Consider the following 27604-nt stretch of genomic DNA (forward strand, 5'->3'; position numbering starts at 1 on the left):
ACAGATTCCATAAACAAACGTTTGAACCATTCACTTCAACTTATCAGCTACCAAGCAGAGATTTTATCTTTTATTTTTTATTCTGTTTCTTTCTTTCTTTCGCTTTAACATCTACGATAATATTTAACGTAACTCAGAGGACGGTTCCGAAAAAGCTACAATATAGTGTAAGCAAGTAAAACCCATCTTACGATTTAAAAATACCATTGTCTAAAACACGGTTGCAGCTACTGCACTCGCGCCTAAAGCGCTTAAAAACGATCGAACGCGCTTCGATTGAAATAAAAGATAACGGACGAAATTAAATTGGACGAATTTGATTGACCTTAAGCACTAGAAAAATACTAACATCAAAGACGTTACGTTCGAGTAGGTGATAAAGGCGTGCCGATTCATGCCGATTGATAGGTCTTACGCGCCATTAGGCCAGAGCAGTTGATTGTATGTCGATTATGATCCCTTGGAAGGCGATTTGCAACGATGCATGTTTTACTGACTACCATTTCGTGTACATGTAAAGCGGTATGTAAGTTTTAGATGATGATATTACGTTCGATAAGGCAACTGGAGTGTATAGAGTTTTTATAAAGGCTATGAATGCACTCGATGAATGTTGTTCAAAGAATACCGTTTCTATATTGGTGACCTCCAGTGGGCGAGTAAGCAGAATGAGTTCATTCCTTTATGGCTATTTGAACTGTTACTTGTATCGAACGTGGCTCGCGAAGCGAATGATTTGAACACATATTCCCAGTTCTCGACAGGCCGTTCCGTACGGTGAGAAGCGACTCAAGAAGCGACGGTGACACGTCCTAGTAGATCCAGTTCACCGGAACCCACTGGTGCTCGTGCGATAGCTGCTCCAAGGCTTCCGTGACCTGGCGGAATGTCTCGTCGAAGTCCTCGTTCACAACGACCATGTCCAAGTACTTGTCATACTTTCGCTGGAGCAACGCACTCTCCTCAACCGCTGATATCAGATCATCATCCTGCAAGCACAGAAATGTTAGTTCTAATCACGCTATTAAGCCGCCGATGGGTACGGCAACGTTCTGAAACTTTTTCGCACGAAAACATTCATTCTCGGTCATGCGAAACACAGCTTGTTACCTCGTACAACGATGCCAACGATTCCAGAGTCTTCGCACGGCGGGAGCTGTAGCGAATAGAGCTTTGACGGTCGAACTGCAGGCAATAACAAAGTAGCATCCAACACAGCAAACACGCCAACAAAAGAACAACCAGTTAGTTATCATGCGTTTTCACAACACAAAAATAGGAATTTATGTACGCCTCAGAATGTTTCAAGAATGCTGACTGTGTTCTCGAAACGCATGCAGTTATCCTTTCCCCAAAACATTGCACACCGTGTTAAAATACTGCACATCTTGCGTAGGATCCAACACGAGCAAACATTCGCAGTACATAGATTCCATATCCCTAACCAAAGCTAATAAATCCACACTCTTACATGCAAGTTCCTCGTCGATCCGCTCGCAGACCTGCGCTCGGAATACAGCAGCTTCAATTGTTCCATTCCCGGGGCCGCGATGAACACCACAAACGGCATAAACTCCGGGCTGTTGTGCAAAGTCTTCAACGCCGCGGGCGAACAATCGAGGACGCACATTTTACCTACAAAAATCATCCAAACCATACCCATGAAGCTTCCCCGTCAGTGATCTTCAAGCGATCGATGCGTACCTTGCCGAATGACATCGCGAATCGAATCCAGATGAGTACCGTACAAGTTCCCATTGTGATCGCCAAACTCCAGGAAATTGTTCTCCCTTATCTCTTGCTCCATTTCCTCGCGGTCAGAAAACCAGTACGCTTTGCCCGATTCCTCCAGCGGCCGAGGTTGACGCGAAGTGTCTAAAACAACAGCAAAAACGGTGGGTTATGCAAACGCCGTTCGAAAGCATGCTAACGCTCTCTTCGAGACATACGCGGCAAAACGGATCCAAACTTATCCGGATCGCTGTTGATCAGACGGTTCTTCAGCGTGCGCCTGCCAACACCCGACACGCCGATCAGCACCAGCGTCTTTCGCTTGAACGGTGGCATTTTGGTAACTTCCTCGTACAGCATCAGGTCCGCCTTGTCGAACTCTCCGTTCTGCTTGGTTTTGTACAGTATCTTTCGCTTTTTCTTTGAAATCTGCAAGCAACACAAACGATTTAAACATCTTCTACTCGGGAAGCTTCACCCAACTTACCCGTGTGCCGCATATGCCGATCTTGTGCACAAAATCGGCTTCCGGTGGAACGTAAGCCTGTCGACGCTCCTCGAGCTCCTGCGAGGGAATCAACCCGGTCGGTCCGTCCTCGCCGGCATGTTTCGCTTGCCACCAGTTTGGATCCTTCACGTTGATGATCTGCAGGATGTCACCGCGAAGAAACGACAGCCCGATCTCCTTGCACGGTAGCAGATTGTCCTCGTTCGGGTCATAATCGAACAGTGCGCGCATGTAGCACTATGGAAAGGGATATATGGGAAGCATACGAAAACCAAACGCATTCCAAATTAGTGCACGCGTTGACAGCAAGTTGTCGTATCATCCTGCGGCCTACCCTAATCCCTGGATGTGTCAGTGTGAACGTGAAACCTAACCTCTAAACCTGAGCACTACCTCTAAACACTACCTTGTACATACATTGCAACATCGATGAAGTGCACTTTTAGCGTGGTTGTGGATACGGTACTGGTGTGTCAGTGACGCTGAGACGTATGATACAGCGCTCGTCGACAACGCGCACGAGCTGGTGGAGCTGCTGCTCTCGATCGTCGTCATACGAAAATTATGGCGAACGGAAACAAAACTCTTTGTAAATGAAACCACACAGCAAAGTTTGCAAATGAAAAAACTTCAAAGTAACACGCACAAAAAAGAAAGGCAAAGCAAATTAGCACCAAAGAGAAGAGGTCGAAAAATAGATTTCGCAACAAAACAGCTCAGCTATGGTACACAAAACACACAAAAATTACTTAAACTTAAACCACACTTCAACGGATGCTGGCCCTTTTTTGAAAGCGCCACATTTCGAAACAAAGTTTTAGGGCCACACATCGAAACAAAGGCAACACAAACACTAACCGATAAGGCGTTCTGGTGCAAAAGCTAGTACTTGTAGCTAAACAAACTAACAGCAAACGAAAACCAGGAAACGACAAACCAAACCAGAAACCCAAAATTAACACAAAATAATGGAACACTCCACTTACCGTCAGTTTCTTGCCCGAGTCTAAATTGCGCCCGTTCTTTACCTGGCCACCAGTCATGGTGATGCGGGCAGACTTCATCTCCTCCTCGACACTCGGCCCGATCTTCAGCGTCACCGATTCCTTCGCCATCGAGATCTCACCCTGCAACTCCTCGGGCGTGGTCACGGCCACCCCGTTCACCTCCAGAATAACGTCGCCCGCGTGCAGCAGTCCCTGCCGATCGATCATGCCACCGGCGATGATCCTCGCCACCACCAGCTGGTTGTGTTCGTCCACCTCCACCGTCAACCCGAGCGGTTCGTCCGGATTCCGCCGGATCCCGACCATCTTGATCGTTTCCCCGGGCATGTCACCGCCGCCGCCTCCACCGATCGGGAAAAGTTCCGCACTTGCACTACCGTCGGTCTCGCTGGCACTCCCACCGTTCCTGGCACTGGCCGGGCTGCTGTTCTGAGACGGCGCTTTCGGGTGGGTCAGCTGGGTTTGACCGATCTCGTCGTGTGCTTCGAACAGGGCGCGAAAGTGCGGATAGCGGAAGATCCGGGCTAGTTCGCGGGCGTGCGGATTCCGCGAGAGGCTACAGCGATCGATCACCTCCTTCAGCAGGGGCGCGTTGTCCACTCGGACCGGACGTGGTGGCGCTGGTGCTTCCTCGAGTTTGTCCTGGATCTGTATTTTTTTTTTCCCCGGATACCGATGGAGAGGAGAAAAACAAAAGAAGAAGAAGAAAAAGAGGCGATTCTATCAGCACCTGCAGTAAGTGATCGTTTGACGATCAACACAACGACTGCTCAGAGGGACCTACACCGTTCACTAGCTCACATCGACGAAACTCACGGTACAAAACCTGCCTTGGGTCTCACTAGCGATCACGACTCTGTGAGTGTGTTGATCAAGGTGACGCAATGTACGGTACGGTATGCTGGGCTCTGTCGCCCCACCCGTGAAACACTGGAGTCGACGATCACGCAAACACACGTACACGAACAAATGCACACCCACAGTCACACACACACACACAGTTGGGGCTCGAGAGTGCGGTGGTTTTTGTTCGAGGTGCAATTGTCAACGAGCCAAATACCGTGCCAGTTCCAGCAGCACGCGCCTTGGGGACACGTTTTTAGACGAATCGTTTACGTGCTCGACGAGTCAGGGTTGTTTGGTTGGCGTGTGGAAAGATCACTCTCAATTATGCTCGTACGGATGAATCATACGCTCAACCGCGTGCTAATGGAGGCCAGCCTTATATTGCTGGAGAGCAAAAGGTGACTTTATTCGCTCGATCGAGCTACAGCTCCGTGTGCAAGCGAAATCGGTACTGAAGTTTAATTGAGCAAAGCGTTGCAACAGCCAGCGGGCGCAGCAAAAGTTGGGTCGTAGCAAAAGTTAGATTGTTTTTCTTTGGCGCGTTAATTCCTCACGTGTTTTGAGGAGGGGGAATTTTAAACCACGCGTCTTATCGGAAAGAGTTAACTATCGCGTGTGGTGCAGGCAATCGAAATTTCAATCACATCACAAGCTATGCATGCATGTTAATGTTTTTGAAATGGCAATTAGACACGCGACCACTCCCGCTATGATGTTTGTTTCCAACTTTTGCCAATGAGTTTCAAACTATTTCAATTAAGCGTGCCGACCGTACGGAAAAAGGAGTAATCGCATGATTTACTTCCACAGCACTAGAATTGTTTGATCATCTCCACAAACAAACCATGCATCGGTGGAATGGCGCCTTAGTTTTCCAGTTCGTGCTTAGAACAATCGCAAATGAATCGTTTACCACACGTTCGTTGACGAATGGAGCTGGATCGCTCGGAAGGGGATTTTAATCTTCCTGTACATCCCGGGGAGCACAATTGAAGAAAAAAAACCCACACGCCTTCACAAGTTGGAATTAAAAGCGCTTTTAATACATCAACTTCAAGCCCCGCCTGAGCCAGCAAATTAACACATCATTGTCAATTATTTTCTCTGTGATGTTTCTTTTTTTTTCTCTAGAGTCTAGACACTAATGAATTCCCGTGAGGCAAGATATTTCCGCCCGCGGGAGCCGGATCCGGCCGGAACATTATCCTAATTATACAGTACGCAATAAGCGTTCGGGATGTTCGAACCGACAAGAAAAAGCAAACAAACGCATCCGTCAGCCCGATCCTAGCTTCGTCCGTAGCTAAAAAACCGATAAATCTCTCCCATTTCTATCTTGATTCATATTTTAACACCTTTTCATAACTCCTTACATCGGTTGTGCTGCGAGCGGCATCTCACAGCGAACCAGCAAACGAAGGAAGAGAACGCACGCCCGCGGACGCGCAAGTCACTTTTTCTAATTCCTTTGACCTTCCACGTGTGCGCTTTGTGTTGTTCCTTCGTTGCACCGAGAAGCCGGTTGCTGAGGCTGGCCGAAAAAAAAAACCTTTAAAGCACCCCTACCAAACAATGATCCACCGGAGAGGGCTGAAGACAAACGCAATACAACAATAGATGGTCGTACCTATGCTCCAGTGAGACGAACTCACAGCACACCGACCTCACGATCGATGCCTCGGAACGGATGCGCTTTCACTCGACCCCAAGGGCCAACGCATAAACCGGCACGCTGGAAGCGGTGTCGCTTTTCCTTACCGAAGCACCTTGCCAAAGACGCCTCTCAACTGCCGGTCTCTGTGGGGCTGTTTCGTGAAAGTCGCTTTCTGACGACTGTTCGTGCGAGTCGCGTATGCAAAGAAGGTACGGCACCACAGACAACCACCTCCTGGGAGTGGAATTGTACTTGCGTTACACTCGACAATCCACGTGGAACTGGCCTTTCCGGCACGCCCGAATCAACGTGGCTCTGTTTGTGCTGCACACGGACAGGTTGCGGTTCCCTGTTGGGCTTTCTAGGTCACGTCTACGGTGACACACCCATCGGGGTGGATTACACACGCGTGCACGAAAACAACGCCAAACTCAACTCGCCGTATCGACCAGACAAACCACCACCCTGAGGGTGGAGGGTTTAAACGTCCCAATGTGCGATGTAACATTCGATGCTATCGTTCTGTGGCCCCCGGGCCGGGGTCGATGTTGAGTCGCTGAAAGTAACGATTCCGGTTACCATGGTTACCGAAGACGGCTCCTTGATGGTGGAGGCGTAACCATGGAAGCCATTCGAGGTCTGCCCATTTGTTATTCGGCGAGGCTCGGGCGTAACCTAAACCCAAGGGTTGAGTTTGTGTCACCAAACGGTGATCTTTTTAGCAATGATCTGGGCCGTGAATCCCAACAAGTTGTCGAGTCGACGATGAAGGCCCGTTAAACACTTTTAACTACCACAGTAACGGTGGCTCATTTCAGCCACAGCAAAACACCAACAGCGGGCAGGAAATGTGCGCCACAGGAACACAATCACTCGGTTGCAGCGAAACGACGCGTCAAGGATAATTCCCCTCGGGGGTCGCCATGCCGTTGCGCTATTTAAAGCGCATTATTAAGTAACACACCGGTATGCAAATGAGCATGGGGCCGCAATAATGGTTAGAACGTTTACCACCAGCCAAACGGACGAGTGACGTGCACGTCCTAATTGAAATGCATCTAAATTCCATTCCATTCTCCAGCGGACGGCACTCGTGCACCGGCTGTTTGCGATTGCTGCGGGTGCGTTTTATATACCCTCGGTGCCATTCTACCTGCCAGGCGGAGGTCCAGACCGATTGGCCCAACCAATTGGTCGAGTGTCTTTCACCAACTTCACGGGGTGCGCGCGAGAGAAGAAATACATGCATCTCGGGGGTTGTATTAAGCGCCAATGCGCTGCTTGTAACCTTGCAAACCTGCGGGTGCTGCTGAGCCCATGGAGGGCACGTCACGTGACGTCAAATTGTGCATATTTTAAGGCAACCCTTCAATCGGTACTGTACTCCTGAATCGTCACAGGAGAAGTTAACAGGCGCAAAGATCATAGAGAACCTTTTTTCCGTTAACGTGTGAGAGGTTTTGTCAACTCAGCTCATCATTCCAGCTCCAGATGTTAAGTTAGATGTCCGCTTACAGATAAGGACCATCTTCACCACCCCTGCAGGTCATTGTTCCTAAGACATTTTGTTTCGACACGGTACGCTTTTTTATCTGGGGAACCCCTAATAAACCGAACAAAAAAATACACACCGAAAAAAAGACACGACAACGAAAAGTGCGCAAAGAAGGCACAACAGTCTAGGCTGGAGAAAGTCACCGTACCATAGAGCTATGTTCTAGCCTTTTGTGATGCGTGGAGGTGAATGAACGTTTCGGTGGAAGGTCACAAAGAGGAACGGGAAAAAAAAGGTTCTCAAATGCGTAGGGCCGTTTAAAGACCCACACACATTCCATGGTCTATGGAGGGATGAACGGAGCGAAATAAAAACACAATTAAAAACGCAAGAATTACGGCATGAAAAATGAAAGGAAAATGCATGAACCGAAAGAAAAAAAAAACAGGAAAACAAATCATAATGTTCATTACGAGAAATCAATAATTTATTGATCGCTGTGGAATGTGTTAAAACGAAACGTGGGCCAGCTCTCGTGCTCGAACCGAACAGGTTCCACACCTGTGCACCGTAGAGGGCTCGAGCGATGAGAGCTGACCGCGAAATAAAAACTGTAAACTTAGCGGCTAAAATTACGATTACGAAACTAAACGTTAATACACTTTTGTTTCATTTTGTATGTTTTCGGAAGGCACATGGGCCGCAAAATTGCTTCGATTTTGTGTGCACAAAGCTACTCTCCCTAACGACTGGCGGTTTCTTCATCGTTCGTTTGTACGGTTCGAGTTTGAATCTGTGTTTTTGTTTTCCTTTTCTTTTTTGAGAACGATGGGCAGGGTCTAACATGTATGTCTCTTTGTATCGCATGGACGGAACGATTGTGCGGTGCGGACGGATCGTCATGGCTCTAGATGAACTTGGTGTCACCGACCGGCATGGTCGAGACGGTACTGTGTGGTGTCGTAGGCCGCGATCCGGCCAAAGAGTGCGCTACCGAGGCGTTTAACGACTGCATCGTACCCATTCGCAGGTGAGCCAGATCCTCCAGCTTCGTCAGGTCGGCCAGTTCGAGATAGAGCGAGTACACCATCAGCCAACCGTAGATGGACGCCACGACGATCACGCTCCAGATCAGCGTGATCAGGATGTTGTACGCGAAGATCAGGTCGTTAACGATCGAGAAGAACAGGAACGCCAACAGGCGGAACAGCGTGAAGATGGCAAATGACCACAACCAAGGTACTATCTTTGATTCGTACTCTTTGCGTAGAGCGTGCACCAACATTATGCTCGTTACCAGCACCACCAGGCCACCTATCAGCGAGAACAGTGCGGCTACCATCAACCCATTGCGCACGTGCACGTTGCCGACGTACACGAACTCGTACGATATGATGTAGTAACCGTAGTGCGAAGATCCTGGAGCTGCTAACGCCAGACAGTAGATGTCGAAGACGGCCGTACCGATCGTGAAGATCGCCACAAAGATCGAGAACAGGCCCATGATGAACGCACCGCGCTGAATGTCCAGGTACTTGTTGTTGTGTAAGATCGGCTTCTGGTACCAGGGTATCATGACGGACTTCATCGAGCGTGATCGCTGCGAATGCAGGTTAGACTGCGATCGGCTGGTGATGTGCGAGTACACCGACGGAGTCGATCGATACGTCGAGGGCGTTTTGCGTCCGTAATTCATGATGGCGGTTCGATGTTGATGAGGTGCGACTGGAAGGAACGTATTCGTCAGTCTTGCTATTCGAACGCGGAACTGATCATCCAGCGATGTGCCCGTCGTTTTCACCTCACCCGAAGTGTATACACAACCCGAAGGGCACAACTTTAAAATGTCACGTTCTGTGCTTTACAAAAAAAAATCTCCCCAAAAATGGCACTCACGTTGGAACGGGCGATGTTGAGAAATTTCACTCCATGAACTTGACACTTGACATTAACGCGAAGGAGGGCGCTATCTCGAACAAACATCGACAGAATGTCGCAGATTCGCGCCCTTTGAACCAGAACGATGTGTTATTTTTTTTTTGTTCCTCACTCTCGCCCATCAGACTGTACAGACAAAATGGCACAAAACCGCTCATCATTCAGCGAGCAATGAACCCGAACGAACGAGAACCTGTTTTAATCGATCAAACGAGAAATTTCAAACCGAGCAACCGACAGCGAGTGGGTGGTTGGGGAAACATAAAACATAAACGAACTAACTACGCGCTGCACGCCACGGTAACGAAACAATCAAATAAAACGAATGCAAGGAGAAAGTTGATCAAATTCATGTCTTGTGCCATTTTATCAGAACAAACGCGTGTAGCCTTCGCCTTCGCCGCTGTTTTCGCGATAGTTTCTATTTTGTTAACTACTGCATGCGCTTGTCTTAAGTTTGCTATCCTTCTTTTTTAATTTCGTTTTTCTTTTCACACAATTTCTTTTTCCATTTCCTATTTGCCGTTTCATGCCGGACTTTTACTTCGCTAGCTTAATTTTGTCAATGTTCAGTTGTGAAATTTCTCGTCATCGAAGCTTGGTGTCGTTCCTTCGAGTGTGGTTTTTTTTTTGTTTTGTTTGCATTTCTGTTTCGCTCAGTTTGTGCCATTTTAAGTTGAGTATACAGTACACAGGCCTCGGGCAGCGCAACGTGTCAACGTGAAGTGCATACAAGCTGGGGAGGAACGGATAGACTTTGGAATGTTTGCGATGGAACCCATTTGTTTGTTATCAACAAAATTTACGTTTTTACTTGGCAAACACTTGCGCGATGCTAACGAGCAGCCCGATTGGGAGAAATAGCACCACATGGGTGGCAGACAGGCCGGCTTCCGTACGAGAACACATGCACCTCGTGTCGGGAGATAAACGCTCGTAAATTGGACATTCCATACCGAAACGGCATGTACGAGTCTCGCCTGTTAATTTAAATCACCGATAAAACTATGAGTTTATGGCGCCCCAATATCTTATCTGCTCGTTGCAAATCCACCCACCTCGGACGTCCACCAGCGTGAAGCATTCGAGTGGGAGGATTATTTGATCGAATGCAACTGATCTCGCATGTCGGCTTATAAAATGCCGCAAGTGGTACGAGCAATTGAATTAATTCAACCAGCTCCACCAGCGAGCGTGTCACCTTGAGCCGCGATGAGAAAAAGCGCGGGAAACCACATTTCAAACCGTGCGCTAATGACGGTTAATTGTTTACCAATAAAATCCAACCACGTTGCCGCGCCTTATCCGCTCGTGGTGGCGTTAATGCCACTGATGGCATGAAAAGTGAAAAGCTGTGATTATCATTGCATAACAACAGTACGCGAGGGCAAAAAAAAGGCAAACCGCAACGCGTTAGTGAAAACTTGCAGCGTTGCTGGGAGTTTTGTTTTTCTTCTCTGGTTGCTGTATGTTTTCCCTGTCGCTTGGTTTGCTTGGACTTCTTCACCAACTCTCGCGCTCAGTAGGCCATGTAAGTATGCCAACTGTCCGCTCACCGAACATTGGCAGCATAATACGCACCTACACAGAGCGATGCGCCGTGTTTGCGTGTTGGTGGTGAGGCTCCCTCGTACCCACATACATACACCACCACAATGAAACAACGAAAAACAGGTTTTCTCATCGCTGCGCACAGGCTCCACCGTTGTGCACGGCTCCATCCCATTGCATCGCGCATCGCGGTGAAGGTTTCTTCGTTTTTCCAAGCTTTGTTTTCGCCTTCTCCACTCCCAACCAACACATCCTCGCATCCCCCTTCCTAGTGTGCCCCATACCCCGTCCCCAGAAGCAACAGCTTCTCAGACGAGGCATTCCAAAAGACTTCAACGAGAGAACGACGGGACTTCGTCTTCCATCAACTCAGTGACGCGTCAACGTAAACAACCACCGGCACATTCATCACGACCACCGAACCACACGATCATTCTCTCTCGCTCTCTTGTAGCGCTCTCGCTGTCTATCTCTCTCTTTCTTTCCCTCACTCTGCGGGTAGAAGGATGAGAATACGCGAGCCGTTGCCTTCTTGGATCGAGGCGCGAGCACCTTGATCGTACAGGCCACAGGCGAAAAAGGCGATCGAGGCGTCCGCTCGAGCGCAAGTGATGCGATCACGTTTGCGACGCACGACGACCACTTTCCGGCGCTGGAAGATCGCACCTATACTGATGCGTGGGACCTCGCAGTTGCAAACACCAACTGGGCGCTAATTATGGGTGGATACCTTTTTCGGTTTCCATCATCTCCGGTGACTCAGTGTAGCTGTTGGGCAAGGGTTACTTTTTTGATAAAAACACACAAATTTTCTTCCACAAATCGGTTGCTTTTTACCGAGGTTTAACGAGGTTTGCGTATGCTCCCCACAAATAAAAAAAGAAGCCCCATTGTCTCTCGCAGACGGGCTCGTGGAAGCCATTTTGAATCATAATGACCCTTGGTCAACCTTTCTCTCCCCGTTCGTTTTTTTTTTCGTTCCCTAGGGGTTGGCGAAAGCTTGGGTTTTGTTTGTGTGTATGTATGTGTGTACAGGTGGGAAGAAAATCAATCACTACCCCGGTTTTCTGTGTTTCACATTCCACCATACTTATGCTGCACTTCACGTTGAGGAACGCTGGACGGATGGACGGATTTTTGTTTTTCCACCCATTTCCCTCCACGCTAACGCTCGGTAGCGTGGCATGGAATAGAGGAAATCGAAAGGGGAGGAGGGAAAATCCGCACCATCGGGGTGAAAAACGAATCACGCAAATCGAAACGGTACACACCTTAAATGTAACCTCCTTTCTTCGAGCGACTGCAGTGCTCTACGGCGTCGTTGCTGATGGCGTCGTTCGCTTTCCCGCAACACAGGCGAGGGTTTGGTCGGTATCGATTTTCTGGACGTTCGCAGAAGCTCTAGTTCCCCGTCCCGGTGGTGTCCGTTGAAGCAAATGTCACAATTATGAATCACCCGTTGCCGCTAGCAACGGTCACTAAAACGGTGCACCAACTAGCACGTCACCAGCTAACCGCACGCTTACTCACTCTGCTCGTACGCAAATCACAATCACTCGCACGCGCGCGCGCGCACTTCTCTCTACGCGAATCGAATGCACGTTTGTGACTCCACGCACGCTGCCGAGACGTTGCGTTGGAATCGGATCGAACTGAATGAAATCAAAAAGCGATGCACGGTGCGGGCTTAAACAATAACCACGGGCACCGTCAAGCGTGACACATAACGCCTCGCTAAAGGGGGAAAAAAAGGAATTTGAACGACAAAACGCGCTCCCGAGCACACGCAACTAACAGCGCAAACGGTTCACTCGCAAATGACACTCACCGCGCCAACATTACAAAACACAGCGTTCGATGCGTGGCTCTGGCAACCGGCATGAGAGCGCCACGCCGGGCTCCTCGTACCATTTGATGCGTGGCTTCGGCCACCAGCGCTATGAGAGAGAAAAGGAGAGAGAGAGAGCAACCGCAAGCGAGACCGCTGCCGACTGAGCGCCTGCTTTGATGCTCGCGTGGTGAATATGCTACGAGTGGGGAATATGCTGCCCAGGTTGCTCTGCTCGTGGACGGTTCGAGTCGCGATGTTCTACATTAAACTCTGGCAGACGATTTTTCGAGGTGTGGTTCAGCAATATATTATACATACATATAGTTATGAATTATGAAAATGATCACATCTCATTTCGGGTTAACAGCATCCACTTAATACACTTACCATTTACACTTGAATGTGAACATTATAGACAAAACTAGGATTTATTTGAGATTAATTGAAAATAAAATACTTAAATAGCAAGCGCATAAGAAAGAGCACATAAAAATTGACATATCTAATTTTCTCGACTATAAACTAAACTGTACCAGATGAATGAGTCAAGATCATAAAAATTGTTACAAGTCTCTCAAACGATCACCAAACGTACATTCTCCCAGAAACACATTCTCAAGCGATCGGACTCACCGTTCTCAAGCCATGACGAAACACTATCCATATACACACGTCAGCAGCTCACATCCCATCACGCAAACCCATCGTTCCTCTCGTGTGTCGATCTCGGCCACAGAAAGGGAGAACGTCGAACATAAACACCCATTACCTAAGAGGCTTGGTTGGCGAGAAATAGAACAGCACTTGCCGCGGCAGCCGTCGGAGCAAAGGGTCAGCGAAGAATCGCGTTACTATTATACTCGGAATGCGGCAGACAGCGGTCTGTCCCGCAAGCGCAAACGATCGTTCTCAGGGCTGGGAACTACTGGTGCGAGTCACCAGAGCCATACCCAACGACTCATACCGCACAGCACAAGAACGGCAACGCACACAACCGGCCTCTTTGTTTCTCGTGACGAAGGTGCCGCAGGTCAAGCTTAATGCTGCTTCTGATGAAAAACGTTCTTGAAGACGGCGTTTCCCCTTCTGTGGCGAGCTGCGTGGGTGCACCAATGCATGTCGTGTGAGACGATGTTTCTGTTTTTTTTTCTTCTTCCTGCCATTATCTCTTTCCCTTACGGCACATCGCCCGTGGCAAGGCAATTATGGGAGGTAATAAGCGAATTGCCACGGCCTATCGTCCAAGGTCCATAAAGCGCCAATCGAAATTGAGCGAAAACCCACCAGCAACAGGTGGTCAAATCGCTCGATCAGCTTCACAGCGACACCACAGACGACGGAGTGCGGCCAATTATCGTCATCACTCGATGAGAGCGGCCAGCTTCGTCACCTTTCGGCATCATAAGCGACATCGGCGCGCTGATTAATTGTTTTATAAATATTCTACGACCCGGCGGAGACGATCGGGCGTGTGCCGCCGGGAAGAAGGCCGATCATAAATATGACAAAGTTAATGATGCAGCCAATGGGTCCCAGGCGGCCCCGATGAGACCGAGAGGGGCAATTAATACGCTTCCCGAATTCCCAGACGGGCGATTAGGACATTCCGGTCACCGGGCCGGATGCCACCAATTGGCATGAGTCAACGGTTTCCATTCTCGCCGGAAAGGGTCAAAAGGGTTTGCGTTCGATGCGTTAATAAAGGCGAATGAAAGGCCAATACGCAGCTGTTGGTTGTACTGCTGCTTTCCTTGCACTGCTTCGTGTTGGTCAAAGCGTTGCATAAAAATAAATCTGCTCAACGCAGCATAAATGCCACCAAGCGAACCTAATCTCCGTGACGAACCGTTGCGGTCACGTCCGTAACACGAGCATCCACCATTCGTGGATGGTAAACCTCTTTCTCCAACGGCAGATAAATGTTTCAGCAAACAGCACCATTTCGTAATGCAATGGGCTTACCTGTATCCTCCACGTGAATGCACTTTAAAATGGTGACAACGTTTTTCACTGGGCAAATGCTTGCGCACGTGTTAATCACATTAACAGCAGCCAGCTCGTAGTGATAGGCTTTATGTTTGCACCTTTTCGTCAGAGCCTTTACTGCTTACGAACGAGCCTTGCGGTGGAACTAATCAACCAAAGTAGGCTCTGAACGAAGCGTTCCCCGTTACACATACAACGCAACGTTTCTCGCATCTCCACCGAGGCTGGAACTGGAAATTCTGATGTCATTCCCAAAATCCGGCTGGTTCTGGCTCGCTCCATGCATGTTTTGGGGGATCTTTTTTGGAAGGCGAAAACATAAAAAAACACCAATTTTCTTCCCCACACCGAGGCTTCAGTGGTGTGGGTAAAAACACTCGGAGACCCAACCCTACAACCGGCATCTCGTTCATCTCACTACCATTCGACGGCTTTATGCTTCTTTTGGTTGTATTTTCAGCAAACACCAACCGAACCGCAAACATGGAAAGCTTCAAGCCGGTGCAACCGCCCGGCGGAGCGCTAACGAATTTACGGAAACCGGTTTTAAAGACTATCCGGCTCCAACACCACCACCGAGCTTTGGAGCTCATCAGGGATGAAAATGAGTTGCCGGTGCCGGGGTTGTGTACGTTTTGGCTTCTATGCCACTGCCTGTGTCGGTGTGGGGCCGGCTGTTCGTATGAAACTTTCATTTCGGCATTTTTGCTTTCCATTTCCCCAGGGCAATGGGGAAGATCGTCTTGACGTGAAGGCTGACGGTTAGAACCCTCAAGCGAGAATAAATTAATCCTCCATTCCATGAGGACTGCCCGCCGCCTTGAAGATGGAGAAAATTGAAACAATCTTGCTTTAGTGTGGCTTGAAGTTAAGCCCCTTTTTCTAGCGCGTGGAAGAAGCGTGTTTTGCGCCGAAAGTCATGGTGTCTGAAAGAAATTTCATTGTTCTGAGTAAACGTATTCCAAACGAACGAACGATCTGATACGATCGACGACATTGTCTGCAGCAATTACGCAAACGGGCTCAAGTATTGTTCCACTATGTGCACATCGCACCGAGCTGCACGCCCTGCCGTCTTAAACAATTTAAAGCAATCTGATTTAATTGCAGCTCATCAATGCCCGGCTAACCTACGGCCCCGACCATGGTAGAGGTGATGGGGGTCACTGATTCATGACCAATTAGATTTTCGACGCACATTTGCGCCGCGTACAACCCCGACCCGAGTCAGCCAATTTACGCTCCCTCAGGCACGAAATGACCGACATTTCGTCAGCGCCGATGCTCTACATTGCTCTGTTGGCGGATATTGGACACCATCCCACCCCGGGCTGGGTTCAAGACCTAACCTTACTCACAAGCGGCAGCATCACACCGAACCCGAAATTCCCTTTCCCTACTGCACTGGCCCTGCTCGAGTGCTGGACCGAGTGTTTAGCCCCCGGCAGAAACGGGAAGGATATATGTGTCACTCGACCAATTAACCGCGCAACACTTTATGCGCTACGAAATTGGCTCCGCAGCCAATCCAATTAGTGAAAATAAACAACCAATTTCCTCACGGATCGTCGTTTTTTCCACCAAAGTTTCCATCCCACTGGGACGAACGCTTCGAACGAGTCACCTTCCAGCAGTACTACTATTACGCCCAATCCCCAAGAGACGTACGCATGCTCGCTGAGTTATTCAATTAGTGGCCACGTTTGGTCATGTCCAATGGATGCCAGAAAAAAAAACCTCCCTTCCAAACTTACGAAACACCGTGCAGAGTACGTACCTTAATCAGCTGCGTAACGGCAGGATTCGCCAGTATTCCTTGCAGAAAAACAAGGTCCGTTTCGTTCGCCTCCGAGCGCCCATTGAGATCGGTCAAATTTTCTCGCACATGTTGAAACGCGGCTGGAGCGAAAATGTGGCATGACAAAAAAGAGAAGAAAAGAAAAACGTGAAAATGTGAAACCGATTATGATTGAGACGACAAATCAATCCAACCGCCTAACGAGTCCGTCCGTTCGGCCGATGTGTTTAGTCGTTAGATTTTACTACTACGTTCACGAACCACCAAATCATTTTCCGTTGTTTTCCGAGGTGTTCCCGGTGCCGTTCTTCTTTGCCATCGCATTCCCAACGAGATGGTTCCTAGTTTTATTGGGGCATTCTCCCTATCGCTTTATGATTCACTCTATCCGCAGGAAATGCTGTAATTGCCCCATTACCTCCGATAGCCGTATCCTTAGAGCGAGCCAGGCTGCTGGCTAAGGAACACACCCAGAAACGTTCTCGTCGGAAAATATACACCCTGCCCAGCTTTATGGCTGGTAATATGCGCTGGGTTTGGTCTCGTTTGAGCCCGAGCAGGGCGAAATGAAGACCGTACCTCGTTCATACTTTTACTTCAGCAGCGCTTTAACAGATTGGTATCAAATTGCAACAAAGTATATTTTTTTTGCAAAACACCCCGGAAGCGTGAGGATAGAATTGAATTGAATTGAGGCAAAAATGGCCACCATTGGAAGATATCATCATAAAGATGAACGATGCGTTTCAAGCAAGCTTGTATGATTTTATTTCAGTAGAGCAATTTCTCGAAGAAATTGATGTTTATTATGGTGAGCCGATAGATGTTGAATTCTTGTAAATGCCATTTTTTTTAACATTTATCACTAAATTGGCGAAATAAATACTTTTTTTAAAGTATACTAGATCATAATAATATATTTAGCCTAGAGTATTACACATTTTGGATGGAATTTATTATTATTAAGATTTAACAACATTTAGCGTAATGACGAAAATTTAATAGCTTTATTGAAGTACAGAAAAAATGGAATGAAACCCACAAATAGTGAGTATTTTTCACTTAATGAACAGTTTCTTGAAGGAACTTTGCTATATACAAAACAAACATCCTCCTATAAACATCCTCCTAAATATAAAAATAAAACAAAACACGTATAACCTAATTTAGTACTAAAATGCACATTACTCAAAAATGGCAAATTATCTCTATTTCAAACACAACAAACAATATTTCAAACCACGCGACAGGTGACCGTTGGCAAATGAATATGTTCGAAAAAGAAAACAATCTAAACGATACCGGCGTTGTGCTCTGGCGGGCGATTTTCACCACCACCGAGCAGTCGAAAGCCAAACAAATCATTACTCCCGACACTTTGAAGATGCTATTCATAATAATATTTATCTACAGGCGCATATCCTCATCGTTTGATCCTCAACAAACGCGAACCAACACCGGCGACGATCGCAATGACAAGCACCAACAACACCCCTTATTTTCTGCGTAACGCCCACCCGCACAAGTTGTTGCCTTTAAAATGCAATATTTCCATCGCACAAATAAACACCGCGTTCAGGCAGGGCGGGCGCTTTTGCATACGTTTAAGGAAACATTAAAACCACCGTGCGCATTCATAACCAACGTGCCACCGGAAGAGCTACTGCGGCTAGTTTGATATTAGGATTAGCGCCCCAGCCAAAGCCTACTCAGTCGCAATCGCCGTGGGAAAGCGATAAAAAATCGTACGAGAACGAAATTCACGCGCTTGGGCCGCCGAAGCCGTCGCCATAGCATCGCGAGAAGTGATGGTTTGTTTATACCATTTCTCATCGTGGTGGCGGTTTTTGCGGGATAAAAATTCCACACCATCGGCGCAACCATGTGCTGGGTCGATTTCGTGTTGGGGGAGGTGGAAAAAAAATAGTTCCACCGGCGTTGATCTCCACGGTGCTCCAAACGGTCGCGCGAACATCCTCCCGTGCGTGGTAATCCTCGATGATTTTAGCGCATTTTCCGATGCATTTTATTTTTCGCCTTTCGCCGTTGCCGGCGCCGTCAACGCTGTCGTACAATTTTGCAATTTACGACTCGGTACTTTGCGTCGCCCCTTTCTTTCCCGCCCCACTTCGAGGTGTTGATAGTCGGGGGTGGTTTTTTTTTTCTTAACACATCCCTCGACGCACTGGCCCAAAGCAAGCCGACGGCTGGTCTGCCAGGCGCTACATGCGTAAAGTTTGGACGAAGGCACGCGACCCCGGACCTCGAACGCATGAACGAACGGAGCAAGGATTTATGGGTGTCAGTAAATTGATGCTGGATGTGTCAGATTGAGCGGTCGGAAAGTGTAAAAGGATGTCGCGAGTCTTTAAGGATAAGCTCGTCATGGTTGGGTGGTGCGGCTAAGCCCGTTCAATATACGATGATGGGCGTCGTAAAAAAAAAACGTAAATTTATTCCTAGCTCGTGATGTCTATATTGTGTGAAACTGGCGCACGCTTTATCGATTTTGTTACAGCTCAATTTGATGCAAAAATATTGAGCGAGTTTTTTGAAGCACAAAAAAAAGAAGGGCGCATATTCGATTTACGAAAATAGTTGCTATTTAACAGCATTTGAATGTAGTATGCATGCTGATTTATGTTTTTCTATTTATATTGAACTAATAAAAAAAAACGCTCAAAAGCTGCTGAAAACACAGCGGGGCACGCTTGTAAATTTGATTTATATTTTGCCGCTCGGTTTATTTGCAGTTTTAATTCAAACAAACGAGATTAACGAGCCCATAAAATGCAATTACAACTTGCTGTTCGAAAAGTTCGGTCGTGCTTCATTTTCTCACTAATCCACCAACACAACGAGCAACATCATTTCTGTTGTTAACCAAGGCACATAAAACCAACCAAATTAATCGTACTAACCACCCAACCGACTTGCTAACCAGCATGTCCAATTTAATTGCGTCTTGTTCGCCACGAAACCAAACCACGCAGCACCCGTTTTTGAAGCGAGCGGCATTTGCTAATCAATTAAATCAAATCTCACTCGAAAATGGGGTGCGGAGCAAGAAACCTCCCAACCAATCCACCGGCGAGGCAAACATTAAAGGAGCACTTGAAAAATTGCAGATCCCCTTCCGAAATCGGCGATCATGATGCATGATTGAAGCACGCCAGACACACACGAACGAGCGAACGGTTGGGATAGACAGCAAACGCAACCGAAAAGAAGCAACCCAAATCCCGCACGATCGCGTAGGAACTGGGCCGTTTTTTACCGTCATCATTAGTGTGTCGTTTGTGAACGATCGTGGCACGCAGGCGACAGGTCGGAAAGCGTTCGGAAAAAGTCACGCAATCGGGAGAGGGTAGCCAGCAACAACAAAAAAAGTCAACCACTAGAACACAGACGCGCGCGGTTACAGAAATATCGTAATGAATTTGTTACAGGAAAAAGTGAGCAAAAACCGACGGCCCTCTGACGCGACCAGCCACGACGCGCTTCTTCCGCGGGTTGGCATACATTTACTTTCTATTTTCATTTTCACTTTCCACGCCGGTCGGCCCTGAAGATTGCCACCAAAAAGGGTCCGACAAACCGCGGCGGACTTACCGTTGTCGAGTTTCGTGCTGCCGTAATGTTGCATCGAGTCCATGCTGGCCAACAGCTGGCGCTTGTCGGTGGGTTCCTTTTTGCCGAATCGAACCATAGCAATCCCGTGGTTCCGGGCAATCCCGGCATAGGAGAAGGGGGCGAGCGTTGAAAGGACGAAAAAGGGACGAAACACGGTGGAGATTTGGTTGGTGGAAATTTTTCCGATCACGTTTCGAGGCGCACACAAGCACACACAAACGGCATGCACTAAATGATAATTATGCGCTAATCAGCTTCACAAGCGACCCGCTGGCGATCAATCGGGATATCGGGCGAGCAACTGCGCTCCAAACTGTTCCCGGTTTTCCCCGCGCGAAAATGGAGTACATTCCATTCCACACTCGGTCCACTTTACGGGCGCATCCCGTGCACTGTCATGTTCGCTTGCGTGCGTTCATTAATTTTAGCCAACTAAAAATAAAACAGCACAATGCAACAACACGGGAACACATAAGAAAAAAAAAGACACACGGATACAGCATACGACATGCGGAAAGGATCGCAGGCAAGAAAGAAACAACACACACTCAAAATGATCACTCAAAAACACATCAACCCCACGCGGGGATACACTAATCCTTCGCGATGTTACACAACGTGTAAGCGATCTACCCAGCGATCGTGGGTCTGATGGAAAACATATGTCAGCGTATGGTGTGTCTTTCGGAAAAATTTGTCACCTTTCATTTTACCATCGAGTGGCCGACACGTCGACCAGCGACGTTTGCTAAACTACCAACTATCGGACGGGTACTTGAACAATAATGAGCGCAACCGGGCTGGGAATATCATAAACAACACAAATAACCACCGATGGGGACGCGATCGCCGTGTCGAAGGACTAAAAATAAAGGAACTGTGTCGAATCGCGCGGCGTAATGAAGATGTTCTATTCCACCCCCGTACGAGGAATCGTCGACCTCGGTCACTCGCACCCGCGCACTGGGACGGAAGTCCCCAACCGGAACAGGGCGCCAGCCAAATTTCACGTGGGGGTGGCATTTGCCAGAAGCTAAGTAACGAATGTGCTATTCGAAACACGCCACGAGCGTACCACTCCCGGTGGTCACGGGCGTTAAAGTGTCAGATAGAAATGTAAATTTTCCGCCCCATGGCCACACGCCATCTTACGGCGGGCGAAAGCGAACGGATGCGCGGGTGGTAAGTGAAAAATTAGGCGAAAAACAAAAATGCGGCACAACAAACGACAAATGACAAACCAAAACCAAACGCACTTGAGCCGAAGGTTTGCAGGATACCCCGGAAAAGCCCGGAACCGGAAGCCAGAATGGGTGGTTACCCACACACGGTCGGTTAATTTTTCGCGACTTTTCTCCCGAAGCAGCTTACGAACCGGTCAACGTGGTTTGCACGACCACGCACTATCTTCAACTGATCGCTCGGGGCCCGTTTTCGGCAGCCGCGAAACGGTTGCGCCACCACAAAAATCGCATCTCCACAACACTCGTGACGTCACGGCGGGGATGTTGAGATGAATCTAGTGTGCGAGCGAGCGCGCGCGAGTGAGAGAGCGAGAGAGAGAGCGAGTGAAAGAGAGCGAGTGAAAGAGTGCGAGAGAGCACGAAAATGAGCCCCATCGAGCAATGTGCGGTGTCACAATACGGGAAGGCGTAAGGAGAGAGAATTTTCCCACATCACACGAGCTCTGCTTGGGAAAACTCGACCACAGGGACGAGATCGATGACGACACACACATAACGCATGTAGGAACGCGTGGTCGAAACACCTACGCCAGTGCGTTGACTCGCTCACGGCAAGCCAAAACAAAAGCCAAGCCCAAGGGGCAGTGTTTCGGGTGGGTTTTGTTTTTTCTTTTCTCTTCTTGTCTTCGTTGCTGCGCCTAACGCACCCCAGCCCTCAGTGGGCGGAAATTATCGATGACGAAAAGCGTGCGCGCGCGAACGCAACGGCGAAGCGAAAATTCAAACAACGGCGTGTTTGCGAATCATTCGAAGGTAAACATTCGCAACCCCGGACTGAATGTGAGCCGACCCAGACCCCGGCCCTTGCGAATCGCCGGACGAGCCGATTTCGATCTTCTTCCTGCTTGTCAAACAGCACGTTTGACATGTGTGTAAACTAACAAACGCGCTGGGTGGCTAGTGCGGGATGATCTTCGGAAAACGGAACACGGAAGAAGGCATGTAAAAGTCACAAAAAAAACCAGCGGCGACAAAACCAGCACCAGACCAGAGATCGATTGATGAAGGTGGGAAACTACAAAACAAACCACGCTTGTTTCGTGTTGTTTTGAGATGCTTCTTAAACAGGGATTTGCCAACCACGCTAACGTTAATTCGCCCTAAGCACCTCCAATTCCACACGCACTAATTGAGGCTCCATCGGCGGTGGTTTCATTGCTCATCCACATTCGTCTATTTGTCGTGCTTAAGAAACGAGTTTGTTCAGTTTTTTATCAAAAGGAAACTTTCATCTCTTTCTTCCAGAGCTCAGCATCAACCAATCAAGATGAAAAGAAAATAGCCCACATTCACCTATGCACAATGCGGACAAAGCCACTCAAGCGCCGTCTATCAAGCGTTCCCCGTTCGCATATGTTTAGCATAATCTCGCCGTTTATATTCCCCGCGACGTTTCATACGCCCCGAAAATGCAACCCGATGTCTCCGATTTTCCATTTCCATTATCTTTCCCGGCCTCGGGGCGACAATCGGGGATACTGGGCCGGCGATTCTTCCCGCTTGATTTGCCAACCAGCACAACAACGCCCGCGCCTTCTGTTTCAAACGCCGGCTCTCCCACAGCCTTGTTGCGGATCTCTGGACTTTTCACCGGCAACATCCACCCAACCGAGGCCGTGTGGGTGAGTCCGTGCTGGGGGAATTAAATATGACGGCACATGGAAGTATCATCTTCCTCCATCGTCCAAGCGTCCAAGCAATAGAAAGATACCAAAATAAACGAACCATAGAACGGAGTACACCCACTCGACTGGGTTGGGGTGCGGGTTTGAAGCCCCTTCCCAAAAGTCAGGAGGAAACCGGCCCTACCTGATTTCACCCGGTGCAGTTGGACCATAAATCACGGAGAGAGAGAGAGAGAAAAAGAGCGAGAGTCGCGCGTGAATGAGTCTATGACTTTCCGAGTGCACTTCACCGTGCTAGAGGATCGTGCGATCGGTAAGATGGCAGACCTCACCACACGCTGCAGACAGTGAATTAATCGATCGAGCGGCAGTGAGGCGCGAGCTTAAATTATCCGGAAATCATAGCAGCCAGATGGATGGGAGTTTAATGTTTCCTAATCGAGAGTGCTTTGCCATCGCGCAGCGCCAATTGACGATGATCGCGATCCACACCGGTGCTGGTGTTTCTCATGATTGACGTTAGCGAATTGTTAATACAACCCCGTGCGGGGAGGCGCTGCACTGTTTGTTTCTTTCCGGCCACTAACCCACTCGGGACCCAACTCGGCCATCGCCGGAAGCGTTGTTAGCGAAACCCGGCCGGTTCTGTGCAACATTTGGAGCACATTAACTGGAGCGCATACAAGGGAGCCGTATAGTATTTAACCACCGATCGCGCATGAAATCGATTTCCACTGCACCCTTAAAACCCGGCGATCTACACCCTTTGCTGCCGGTCCTCATGATCGTTTCGCTTCGAATGGAACCATCCACAAACGACCCACAAACACGCTGAAACACTTGTTTCTCCTTCGCACACACGCGCACACGCTTTGCTCCACACCGAGAACACCGAGCAGGACGAGCAGGTCATCTGGTGACATTTATTTTCGGGATGGAAAAGTCCCCTCTAGACACCGGGTTTCCACCATTTGTGCTGCCACCGAAAATGCACTCGGAAAACCTCAATAATCACTTTCACGCGCGTGTGGGACGCGTACAGAAACACGCGCTTCCCGCGGGACACCCCGTGTTGACGGAGAAGTGATCAATTTTACTGCGGTTATTGCTTTCCCGACCGTTGTGGGGGTTTTCTTCCACCACTGCCGGGAAGATCGCGAACACGCGCCCCACAGAATGCAGCGGAATCCGTAGCTTAAAAACTCCTCTCCGGCTGCTCGAAGAACCAAGCCGTACAATTCTCGATCAACGATCGAGATCGGCGATCTGCACGCGAAACTCGTCGAACAGGTTTTAACCTCTTTTTTCTCTTTGGGTGGACGTGCGAATACCAACGTCCACGGTGGATGGGATCCGTACAGTCGGTTGCAAAGCGTCACGATCAAACGAGAGCCATCGAGCGAGTTCAACAACACCGACACAACTGACTGTTCGTTGGCGATCGTTCGAGCATGGACACGCATCCCAAGCCGAGGAAGCCGTACCGTGGAAGCCCGCGAGATCAAACCGGCCTACCGGTGGTAGACCAGTGGGGAACTCGCCCAATCGTGGTGAGATTCCGGTGATGCCGCAGCCAGGTGAGTACGAATGATCGGCTACTCGGGTACTCACAGAATCAAACCGGTTTGAGGGTAAACGTGCCCTCAGCGATTTCAGCGGGCTCGTCGGTTGCATGTAAACGTGTATTTTGTGGTCATCCGTTGGCCGTGTTGGTCCCCCTATCCTTGCTACACGTAAACAACGCAACCACTCCCCCCAGGAAAGGACATTAGGGAATGAATTGCTTCCACGCGAGGGGTTGCTTACGTAAATGAGCCGCTGAAAAACACGCTGTCGCTGGCTTTGTTTTAAAATAAAGGGAAAACCCAGCGCTAGGTCCCACCGGCGGTTCATTCACCTGTTTTTCCAGGTCAATCGAGCCACGTGCTGCGGTCTTGTTGGAAGCATCTGGGAGGGGTTCTGTTTGGTCTGGCGTAGTAAACAGTGCAACGTTGGAAACGCGCCGGTGGAACCAGAAAGTCATTATATTTCGTAACACACGCGTTATGGATGCCTATCAGCGGCACGCTATTCATGTAGTTGGTGGCTTTTCCCTTGGTTGGTGTTAAGGCTTTCTTACAGCCGCGCTTGAGGGGTTGTGCTTGTGGTGCTCCACAACAGGCATGGAGTCTTACTGAATGTCAATTTACTGTGGAAGTTGGTGTTTAGAGCAGCTTATCTGGAGCGATATTTTGTAGTCTAATCTGTACCTCTTTGTGATGAGTTTTATTGTATTTTTTTTTTTTCATTCAATAGCTTCTAAAAACAAGCATTTTTGAATCTTCAAATTGAACTTCTTTCGATTTGCAATATTGTATACATCACCAAACGTACATTTTATATAAAATATCATTGAAACACTTAATTTATAATTGTACGAGCAAACTAGATTTTTCATATTAGCAAACAATAAAAGGTTTAAATTATATTAAACTGCAATTTCTAAACCTCTTTTCAACCAGTCTGTTGATTTAGTCTAAATCTGGTTTTAAAATTATCATCGAAATTCAGTTTTGGCATCCTCCTTGTATATTTGTTAGAATCCAGTTGCTCTTTTGTAATTGAATCTGAAATATTCAAATCCGGTTGGTCACGTCTTTTAAAATTAAAATTAAAAACACATTGTACCATTTATTTTGTTTCGTTTTTGAAATCTCTACCTACACTACTACCAGCTCAAATGATGTGTTATCTGTTGTTCTTCGGCATAAACGATTTGTGTTCCTTTCGTGCAAAAATGGATGTTTCTTGGAACACCACACGCCCCCCCCCCCCCCCCCCCAATCTGCAGGGCAAACACATTTGGCGCGAATTAACTGATCACCCAACCGTTCACACCTCACTTCATTCATACCACCGATACGGAGCAATCGATAGAGTGAAGCACACGAAGGAAAAAAGCACACGTACCGCGAGAAACAGATTGATTTTCCTTCGAACGATGAGCTGTGGCCGCGTTCTAATAATACACCCCCGGGAAGGACCCACACCACCAAACGCTATGCAAGCAAATAAACCACATAATCAATATGATTATGTTCGCCTGTCGAAGAAACACCCGGACAGCTGGTGGCAGTGGTAGTGGACATGTAGAAAAAAAGACATCTTCAATGGCAAAAAAATGAGACACCACAAGCACTCTGCCACGATGGAGACGCCCAGTCAGTGAAGGTGTGAAAAGTATTTGCTTGGTTTTGGTGGGTTTGGCAAATTAAATTGCTTCTTTTTTTTGTTATATCGCGGAAAAACAATCCCACGCCCCTCTCATAAACCTCTTTTCGAATGAAAGAAAAGCAAAAAATGGCGCAACAATCGAAACAAGCAGGCAAGTAAGCTCGTCGGAATGACTCACCGTGACCGTTGGCGAACTCCACGATCTTCTCCGAGCTTCGCAGCAGTCCAAAGTTGCTCCACAGGTTGTTGATGCGTTTGCCAAAGGAGCGCCGTTTGACGGGTTTGATGGGTGATTTCGCGCCACGTCGATCCTTGCGCTCTCTTCGGTCCGTATTCGTCCGTCGGATGTCGTACCGATTCTCACCGTGGTACGGTAGTTGCAGTGTTACCGTCCGATAGCCCGTCACCGGCTGGTTGCTGGTGGCACCGGCGGATGCGGAACGTGGTAGCACCAGCGAGGACGGTTCACTTCCCGATTCTGGCGAAGCGATTGGTGCCTTCGGTGAAAGACGCGACACAACTAACGGCTGCCCAGCGGCGGCCACATGAGGTGTGCCATCATCACCACCGATGGGTGGTTTCGTGCGGAAAAACAACCCCTTGAAGCTGGTCACAAAACTGCTCACCTTGCTGGGACGGGCCCGCTCGGTTGCGGTCGTCTGATACAGGTGCACCATTTTCACCTGCAGGGCACACGAACGACCGCCGAGTGCCAAGAAGGAAAACCGAGCAGCACAAAAAACTGTGAGGCAAAACGATATTTTGCGCCTTAACGAACGTCACGACAGCGGGCGACACATCGCGCGAGTTCGCTGAACCTTTGTTGAATGCAAATTTCACCGCTATGGCTTCTTAGCTCGGAGTTTTCCAACATTCACCGCACTTTTAGTGAAACACGCAACAAGAACCACCAAACTTGTGCACTTCATGTGTTCTTTGGAATCAGGGCTGATGTCTTGCATTTTTCATACATCCCCTACACTGTGCTAACGAGACAAACGGTTTGGAGCGAGTGTGTTTGAACAGTGCCCAATTGGCGCGTTACACCTCGGAACAGACCCGATACTGTTCACTGTTCGGAACGTCAATTAGAATCAACGACGCTTGAACCGTGCGGCCCTCGACGCGTGTGGTTGTTAAGCAACCGACGACAATGTGGAACACTGGAGCATTGGTGTTATCCCTACCAAGGTCCACTGTAATCAACACTGTAAATACGATGCCTCTTGTAGCGATGGCACCCTGCGAGACTTCTTCCATTCAATAACACCGATAAATTCTGGGACACTCCATTCGTCTCTCTCTCTCTCTATCTCTTTCGTTCTATCAGATTCACGTACACTCTTCTTACGACACCACCCCCATCGGACATGCTAATTACATTTACAATACCACTGACTACCTCGAGGGACTATGAATCGCGACGCAATGGAGCACCATTTTCACTGCCAAACTGCCATACGTGTCCGTCCAGCAGGAGGCGTCGCCATGGGACCCACACGGTGGTGGCTAACGTATCCACCAACACATCGGGAACAGGGACC

The 27604-nt window shown here is 48.5% G+C and overlaps 2 protein-coding genes across 4 annotated transcripts; both read right to left on the reverse strand.

Moving 5' to 3' along the window:
* On the reverse strand, positions 1 to 26737 carry LOC128726827 (protein PALS2). Of its 3 annotated transcripts, XM_053820656.1 has the most exons (9): positions 26239 to 26737; positions 16325 to 16446; positions 3226 to 3894; positions 2219 to 2476; positions 1950 to 2160; positions 1705 to 1875; positions 1472 to 1635; positions 1111 to 1185; positions 1 to 989 (listed from the first exon to the last, which is right to left on the reverse strand). In XM_053820656.1, exons 1-9 carry the CDS (start codon positions 26735 to 26737, stop codon positions 813 to 815), a joined length of 2346 nt encoding a protein of 781 aa, XP_053676631.1. In that variant the 3' UTR covers positions 1 to 812. The 3 variants fall into 3 exon arrangements, with proteins under 3 accessions (XP_053676631.1, XP_053676632.1, XP_053676633.1); XM_053820657.1 differs by lacking the exons at positions 16325 to 16446; positions 26239 to 26737 and having other exon boundaries at positions 3268 to 3881; XM_053820658.1 differs by lacking the exons at positions 1111 to 1185; positions 16325 to 16446; positions 26239 to 26737 and having other exon boundaries at positions 3226 to 3881.
* On the reverse strand, positions 7749 to 12530 carry LOC128726828 (uncharacterized). Its single transcript, XM_053820659.1, has 2 exons — positions 12002 to 12530; positions 7749 to 8966 (listed from the first exon to the last, which is right to left on the reverse strand). Exon 2 carries the CDS (start codon positions 8935 to 8937, stop codon positions 8149 to 8151), a length of 789 nt encoding a protein of 262 aa, XP_053676634.1. The 5' UTR covers positions 8938 to 8966; positions 12002 to 12530; the 3' UTR covers positions 7749 to 8148.
* Positions 26738 to 27604: the final 867 nt, after the last annotated feature.

This window comes from Anopheles nili, chromosome 3 (assembly GCF_943737925.1).
Source record: "Anopheles nili chromosome 3, idAnoNiliSN_F5_01, whole genome shotgun sequence".
Classification (NCBI taxonomy): domain Eukaryota; kingdom Metazoa; phylum Arthropoda; class Insecta; order Diptera; family Culicidae; genus Anopheles; species Anopheles nili.

Excerpts from the sequence above, each read along its gene's own strand:
- LOC128726828 (XM_053820659.1), bottom strand. The coding sequence starts at position 8,937 with ATGAATTACGGACGCAAAACGCCCTCGACGTATCGATCGACTCCGTCG.
- LOC128726827 (XM_053820656.1), bottom strand. The coding sequence starts at position 26,737 with ATGGTGCACCTGTATCAGACGACCGCAACCGAGCGGGCCCGTCCCAGC. Across the intron at positions 2,477-3,225 it reads ACTCGGGCAAGAAACTGACG|TGCTACATGCGCGCACTGTT; the intron begins GTAAGTGGAGTG and ends CCCTTTCCATAG. Across the intron at positions 1,186-1,471 it reads GATCGACGAGGAACTTGCAT|TTCGACCGTCAAAGCTCTAT; the intron begins GTAAGAGTGTGG and ends TATTGCCTGCAG.